This window comes from Sardina pilchardus, chromosome 10, assembly GCF_963854185.1.
Source record: "Sardina pilchardus chromosome 10, fSarPil1.1, whole genome shotgun sequence".
In the NCBI taxonomy this organism is placed as follows: Eukaryota; Metazoa; Chordata; class Actinopteri; order Clupeiformes; family Clupeidae; genus Sardina; species Sardina pilchardus.
This window is the reverse complement of record NC_085003.1, coordinates 26,948,415-26,955,914: the sequence shown is the minus strand read 5'-3', so window position 1 is coordinate 26,955,914 and position 7,500 is coordinate 26,948,415. Positions and strand designations below refer to the sequence as shown.

Genomic DNA, 7,500 nt, shown 5'->3' with positions numbered 1-7,500 from the left:
AGCCATGAACAGGGGCTCCGGTTCAATATGTGAGAACTAATAAACTCTGGCAATTGTGAATGTTGTTAGTCAGCGATCATTCATGAATGACTGCTTATGCAAATGATTTAATGAGCTCTGTTCTGCCTTACTTGGTGTGTTCTCTGGAAGGAAGGCAGTTGTTTGAAATGCGGAGAGTGCAGAAGAGTCATGCAGAATAGCGGTGCCATCAGCATGCATTCCGTCATATTTATGTCCGTGCAAGAGGCGCTAGCTCGATATCGGCGTGAGAAATAACCCCTAACACATAGAGCCGTAATAACACCGCGCCAGAGCCGCACTGACGACGCAATTCAGGGTTTGGCTCTTAACGCCACATGCCTCCTGCTGCTTCACCAAGGCCATCTAATTCTCGCTCGGAGTGCTCACCGAATAAAACAAGAAGCCCATTACCCACGTCTCCCCCCCTCGCCATTCTCAGGCCCATAATGCACCAGACCGCGGGGCGCAATGGGAGTGTTCTCCTATTAGGGACTCTTACCTGGTGTTGCCGTAGCGATGCCAGGGGTTGCAGGCGCCCTGCTGGGCTTTATCAGTCAATTTTGGCCATCGCGTGCGCTGAATGTCTTCTATCAGCTTGGGGTTTTGTGTTATGGCTTGTGCTGCTATTTTTATGAAACACATCATGTGAGACCCAACTGCCAAAGGCCGTAAGAGCGTTTAGAGATTCATGTAGATGCCGGCGAGTTAGGGGGCAATAATAGCTTTCGCTCTAAAAGCAATGTAATCTCTTGCATTAAATGTTAATAAACCTTCCATTTTTTTACACACTGGGTGTGATTTGTTTAAAGGCAGGTGTGTTTATTTGAAGTCCCAAAGGGTATTAAGTTATTCATTGATGTGCAATGTTCTACCAAAACAGTGCCGCTAATAAAAAGGTTTATACCAGTTGAAAAAGTTGTTTTTCCTCCTCTTGCTCAAATTGCTTTAAATTTGATAGCTTTTTTAAAAAGAAATTTTTTTTTATTTTCTAAGAGCATATGAAATACTAATATAATTGTGAAGTTGCCCAAGCATTCCGTTTTATCAGTCACAAAAGCAGAAATAATTGCAGACATTTCCTGAAGGCAACCCCGAAACACAAACACAGCTGAGAGTTAAAAGGAGAAGTTGCTCAGAAGCTTCAGCTTCAGCTACTGTAGCAGTGCTGACGAGGAGGAGAGCAGAGCAGAGGAGAGGAGAGGAGAGGAGAGGAGAGGAGAGGAGAGGAGAAGAGAGGAGAGGAGAGGAGAGGAGAAGAGAAGAGAGGAGAGGAGAGGAGAGGAGAGGAGAGGAGAGGAGAGGAGAAGAGAGGAGAGGAGAGGAGAGGAGAGGAGAGGAGAGCAGAGGAGAGGAGAGGAGAGCAGAGCAGAGGAGAGGAGAGGAGAGGAGAGGAGAGCAGAGGAGAGGAGAGGAGAGGAGAGGAGAGGAGAGCAGAGGAGAGGAGAGGAGAGCAGAGGCTCTCTGAACTGCACTGAGATGAGAAGCACAATAAAATTATTTTCATTTGCTTCCTTCCTCTCCTTCACCCAGTGCATTGCCATTCAGCCCAGCTTTTCATCATCCTTTGTTCTGTCATTTCAGGGATTAAGTCTTCCACATCAGTCATTGTTGGGCGTTTGTTTGCTGTTTGTTGTTCTGCTGTTGTTGTTCTGAGTGATTGTGCTTACGGAGGGACTTGGTGCATACAGGTTCTCTGTGCATTGCACATTCTTCATTCTCAGGATAATGTACTGCAACTCTTGACACTAAAGAAAACCTATGTATAATGTACATTCAAAACCATGTCATTATATTACAGAACATTTTATAGACCTATATTTTTTTTCTTTTTCAGGAGTCATCGTGAAAGTCAGGCTCTGTTCGAAACGGGAAAAGCTTCTGCCTTCTAAGATATCTAACTAGAGAGCAAGGCAGCAAGTGCCGTTCGAAACCGAAAAAACAATTTTCTAATCTAATATCTTAGATTTCCCGAATAACGATCAATTTTGAAGGCAGCATCGATGTGTCAGTCACAACAGGGTTATATTGCTATTGTTTATAATGTCCTCATCTTCTTTCAAACTGTTTGATGCAGTGTGATGGACACAAGGTGTGATGCTGTCCACAAAGCTAAGAATTCTCACTATTGATGATTGAAACATTGACACTGACCAGATTGCCAGTGGCAGGATTATACCACCTGTCATAACATGGTTATGAGGTGGTTGTGACATCTAGAAAGATGTCATGGTGACACTCTCCTGACTGAGCGAGGTCTTGATGGTACCCCTGGAATGCTACAATCTCTCCCATGTGAGCATCATGGCAGGTTAGCATCGCCACACGTAATTGCTGGAGAGATAGCGCTAATCTGTTTGTGTGGAGGGTGTCCTCTTGACGTCAGGTTCATGTCATGGTGTATAAATCCCTATGTGGTGAATCACAGCTTTGTCACACACTCACACACACACACACACACACACACACACACACACCCCTGAAGGGTTGAGTCACAGCCCCGTCAGGTTGGCTTTGTGTGAGCGACACACAGATTGTTACACACATCACACTATATGTGTGTGTGTGTATGTGTGTGTGTGTATGTGTGTGTGTCTTCAGAGGTGCACCTCTGACAAAATGAAGGCTTTGCTTCTGTATGAGGTCTGCTGCATGACACAGTCTTGTGTGAAGTTATAGGAAGTGATGGATTTGTGTTCTAAATGGTCTTTTTGTGTGTGTTTCTCTCTCTTTCTTTCTCTCTGTGTTCTCGCCTGCCTGTGTGTGTGTGTGTGTGTGTGTTGGCATGGCCTTATGTGTGTGTGTGTGTGTGTGTGTGTGTGTGTCTGTCTGTTGGCATGCCTGTGTGTGCGTGTCTATGTGCACGTCAGATCCAGGTTGGCAGATTTTCAGCACAACTGTCAGTCGTCGGCACACTCCCCGACGGGCTGCATGAGAGAGACTGGCACCGTGTGCCTGAAGGCCTACGCCGGACTCATAGGTGAGGGGGGGATTTGGGAGGGGGGGAAGGGTAGTGGTGGGGTACTGGACTTCAGGGGAAACAGATGGAGAGAGAGGAAGAAATTAGGAAAATGACCGAGGGAAAGAAACAAAAGGCTGAACGACAAAAAAAATGAAAACTAAAATGAAATGAAATGAAAGAAAAGAAGGAAAGAAAGAGAGGAGGAAAGAAAGACCCACAGAAAAGAAGGAAGGAAGGAGGGAGAGAGGGAAGAAAGGAATAAGATACTGTAGAAGTATACAGAGAGAGAAATGAAAAGAAAGATGGAAAGAGATGGAAAAAGAGAGATAGGACCAAGGAACTGAGTAAGGGCAGAAAATAAAGGAAAGCAACAGCTTCTAGAGAGCAGAGCCAGTGATGTTGAAAGAACACCTTTCTTTTGGCTTCCTTTCTTCCCCCCCCTCTCGTGTTCTTTGGAGATCAGTGAGCAGCATCACAGTTTAGTCCTGAGTAGTACTGAAGTTCAGGAGACAGGAGGACCAGTGGAGCGTGTGAAGAAGCAAGGGATGAAGGAACGAGAGGAAGAGAGGGAGGGAGAGAAGGACATTTTAAAAAAAGAGAGGAGAGAGACGGTTGCGAGCGGAGACGGAGCCAGTTTGGTGATGTCGAGAGTTCGGTTGTGACGGCTGACGTTGGGAGAGGTCAGGTGCGGTGAGGAGGGGAGGGGGAAAACAGGCGGATACAAAGCGGAGTTCAAAGAAAGGAGGGATGAAGAAAATGAAGAGTGAATGAGCGAGAGAGAAGGAGGGGAAAGCAGGAAACGAAACAAAGAAGATGAAAGGAGAAAGATGAGAGAGAAGAGAGAGACAGTGGAGTCAGCTTTGTGTTGAAAGTTTAGTTCCGAGCTCCTCCTCAAATTGTGTGGAAGTAGGAAGAGAGTCAGGTGAGCAGACCCTCCCCAACACACACCCACACACACACACACACTCTGTAAACAGGTGGACCTTCCACTGGAATCAGACAGCCACCAGGGAACACAGATCCTATTGTCTTTATCTGCGCTCATTAATCGCACTCAATTAATTAGTGAAAAAAAGAAGCCTCTCGCTGAGGAGGAACCACGCTCGTAATTACATAGCGAGCTGCTCGGAGGAGATAACACCAGAGCCAGCGCTGTGTCACGCGCCTGATAAAAACACTCATTGTCATGAAACTAGAACAACACGCGTTTTAAAGGAGACGTACAGTGAGTAAGAACACTGTACAATGCCTTCACGAGAGGAGAGGAAGCGCAGACAACAGCCCTCGCCGTGTTTATAGTTACGTCTACAAAGAGAGCTTCTCCACTCCGTTCTGGGCGAACCATTGTTCGCTTTTGTTACTTTGTACTGTTGTCTTTTAATAGCGTTAAATTGACAGATAAAAGAGAAGTGTAATTCGGCGAGAGTACAAAGAGTTTGGCGGCGTCGTCGGGCCAGCGTCCCGCCGTTTGATACGGCATGACTACATCCGCAGCTGGATTCCGCCTGTATTATTGATGAGCCATGAATACTGCAGCTTCCTCTCATCTGTGATGCAGAGATGTTTCAGAACCCTGAAACATCACAAGTCCAGGTATGCATGAAGGTGGGACTCACTGATGGCACTCTACCGAGCACTGACCTCACCGACGCCCTTTCTCTTGTGGGGTGTGTGTGTGTGTGTGTGTGTGTGCGTGTGTGTGTGTCCGTCTGCGTGCCTGTGTGCGCGTGTGTGTGTGTGTGTGTGTGTGTGTGTGTGTGTGTGTGTGTGTGTGTGTGTGTGTGTGTGTGTGTGTGTGTTACTGCAGGCACCATTATGACCCCTAACTACCTCAGTAACAGCAGTAAGGAGGTGGCCCTGTGGTGTAGCTGTGAGGGAAGTGGCAACCATTGGAGCGACTGTCAGAGAGTCCTCAACATGTTCACTAGCAACAGCTGCCTCAGTAAGTTTTTCAATCACACACACACACACACACACACAGAGATATATTGTTTCAACTGGCAACCACTGGAGTGACTGTCAGAGTCTTCAACATGTTGTTCACCAACTGTGTCAATCACACACACACACACACACACACACACACACACTCCCGCTGTTTCTCTGTTGATGGCTGTTTCAAACTCTCTCTTTCGCATTCGGTGTATATGCCTTCTGCTCTTACTTTCATCTTTCTTTTCTTCTCTCTCTCTTTCTTCAGTCTTCTATCTCTCTCATCCTTTTTTCTTCTTTTTGATTCTCCACCCTCTTTTTAGTTCAGTGTCTTACACACACACACACACACACACGCACACACACACACACACACACACACACACACACACACACACACACACACACAGACACACACACACACCCATCATAAGAACACGTGAGTGGTATGATTAAGCACCAGCTGTGGGTGCTCCATCAACACCGCCAAGGACAGGATCATAAAGACAGCCCTAATGATGTCATTTCCGCCCACAGAGAATGCCATCTCCTCACTGGGCAGCATCCCAGCCCCCACGCCCGAAACCACACCCGCTCCCACCTTCCATCCATCGCCACGCATGCAACAGGACCACGGCAACGGCGTCACCACTAGCAACGGCCTCACCAACGTCAAGGTCATCGCCCATGGAAACGGCCACCTGAACCACAGCGCCAACAGTTTGCCAGGCTTGAGAAGAGTGAGTATCCAGACGTGCGCTGTCTAAACAACACTTAATTGACACACAATATCAACACACACACTGATGTCATCAGTCATGAAGTGAGAAATGTGTGTGTGTGGGATATTTGATGCAGCTATTTTTTGTTTGTCTTTGTGTGTGTATATGGACATCGGCATGCATGTATGTGTGTGCCAGTTGTGCGCATGTGAGTCCGTGTGTGTGTGTGTGTGTGTGTCTGTTGTGCGTGCGTATGTGTGTTGGCATGAGTGTGTGTGTTTGTGTGTGTATGTGTGTGTGAGCAATGATGAGAGAGATCTGATGAGCTGTTGTGTGTATGTGTGTGTGTGTGTGTGTGTGTGTGTGTTGGCATGAGTGTGTGTGTGTGTGTGTGTGTATGTGTGCGTGAGGAATGATGAGAGAGATCTGATGAACTGTTGTGTGTGTGTGTGTGTGTGTGTGTGTGTGTGTGTGTTTGCTGACAATGCCATTAAAGCCGTCAGATGCAGCCCATTAAGCTCGTGTTAGAACATGATTACTTCGGCCCGCGGAGTTTAAGAAAAATCCCTAATGGCTCCAGCAGTCCAAACTCATCCGTCCTCCGACGTCTTAATCAATGAGCCATTTATGGACGAGGCTCCAGAGAAGCTTCTAGAACATGGCGCATGGAACGAGACAAAAGAGCGGAAATAATGATTGATTTTTAGTAGCGTTTCGGGTTATGTCGTTTCTATTCCTGTGAATGAAATAAGGCGGCGGATCCGCGCACGTCGTTTCTCTCCACCGTTCTTGCTCGTGCCGCCTCACACGGATTCAGGATTTAGACGAGTCGGGAAGGCAGTTTTATAGCGCTGCCGGAAAGATGAATCTGAGGTGAATTTGCAGAGAGGTTTTGGAGCATGTCGCTGAGAATAGCTACTCTTTCCTCCGCAGTCAAGGCCAAAGATATCTGCACAATAACTTGGCAGTTTTTGTGTTGGAGCGTTCTGCTTTTTTTTTTGCCACATATCTGCTGTCCATTACATGAAGAAATCCCCCGACCACAGTTAATCCCTGAACAATTAACGCTTCTCATTACATCACCGACTTGCTCGTTTTTCAATCAGCCTAATGAATTGGAAGAGGAAGCTTCTCCATTTATAAGCACCGTGAGATATCTCGTCAGCTCTCAAAAAAATTTAAAAAAAAAAGAAAAAAAAAATGTTTCTGAAAGTCTCCCCGCAGACATGTTCACTTCTTCATCTTAATTAAGCCGAGCTGTTTTAACGATGATGAAGCTGAACTCTCACTCCGGCTCTGCTCAGACTGATCGAGTGTGATTGAGAGAACGAGAGAACAAGAGAGAGAGGGAGAGGGAGAGAGGGAGAGGGAGAGAGAGAGAGAGAGAGAGAGAGAGAGAGAGAGAGAGAGAGAGAGAGAGAGAGAGAGAAAGAAAGAATGAGCGATCTTTGATCTGTTAAAGCACTGATAGGTATGCGCTGGATGGAGTGAGTCGGTCTGAATGGTAAATGTCGGCCTAAAGGGACGACTGCAACGTTGAATGATAATTCTGGTTGTGACGGATAATTGTGATTCTGAATGATAAAGACCTCGGGGCCCTGTGCTCCGTGGCGCAGCGCCTCTGGGTTTCTGAGGTGGTGTGTGTTCCTGTTTAAATAGCCCCGACTTAATCGCTGCTCCATCTGATCAAACATAAAGACTTTTGTACAGGCGGATCAGAGGAAAGCCTCTGTATACATCCCTCCTCATCTTCTCTTTGCATACATTTTTTACTCTTTCTTTCTCTCTCTCTCTCTCTCTCGCTCGCTCTCTCTCTCTCTTTCTCTCTCTCTCTGTCTCCTTGATCACCTCTCACTTCTCTTATTT

General features: G+C 46.6%; 1 protein-coding gene across 1 annotated transcript in view; it reads left to right on the top strand.

Moving 5' to 3' along the window:
- The window catches only part of gfra3 (GDNF family receptor alpha 3), a 47,619-nt gene that overhangs the window by 6,953 nt on the left and 33,166 nt on the right, over positions 1-7,500 (top strand). The window contains exons 5-7 of the mRNA XM_062546503.1: positions 2,889-2,998; positions 4,788-4,922; positions 5,450-5,652. Of these exons, the coding sequence (XP_062402487.1) occupies positions 2,889-2,998; positions 4,788-4,922; positions 5,450-5,652 (448 nt within the window). The remainder of the gene's footprint in view (positions 1-2,888; positions 2,999-4,787; positions 4,923-5,449; positions 5,653-7,500) is intronic.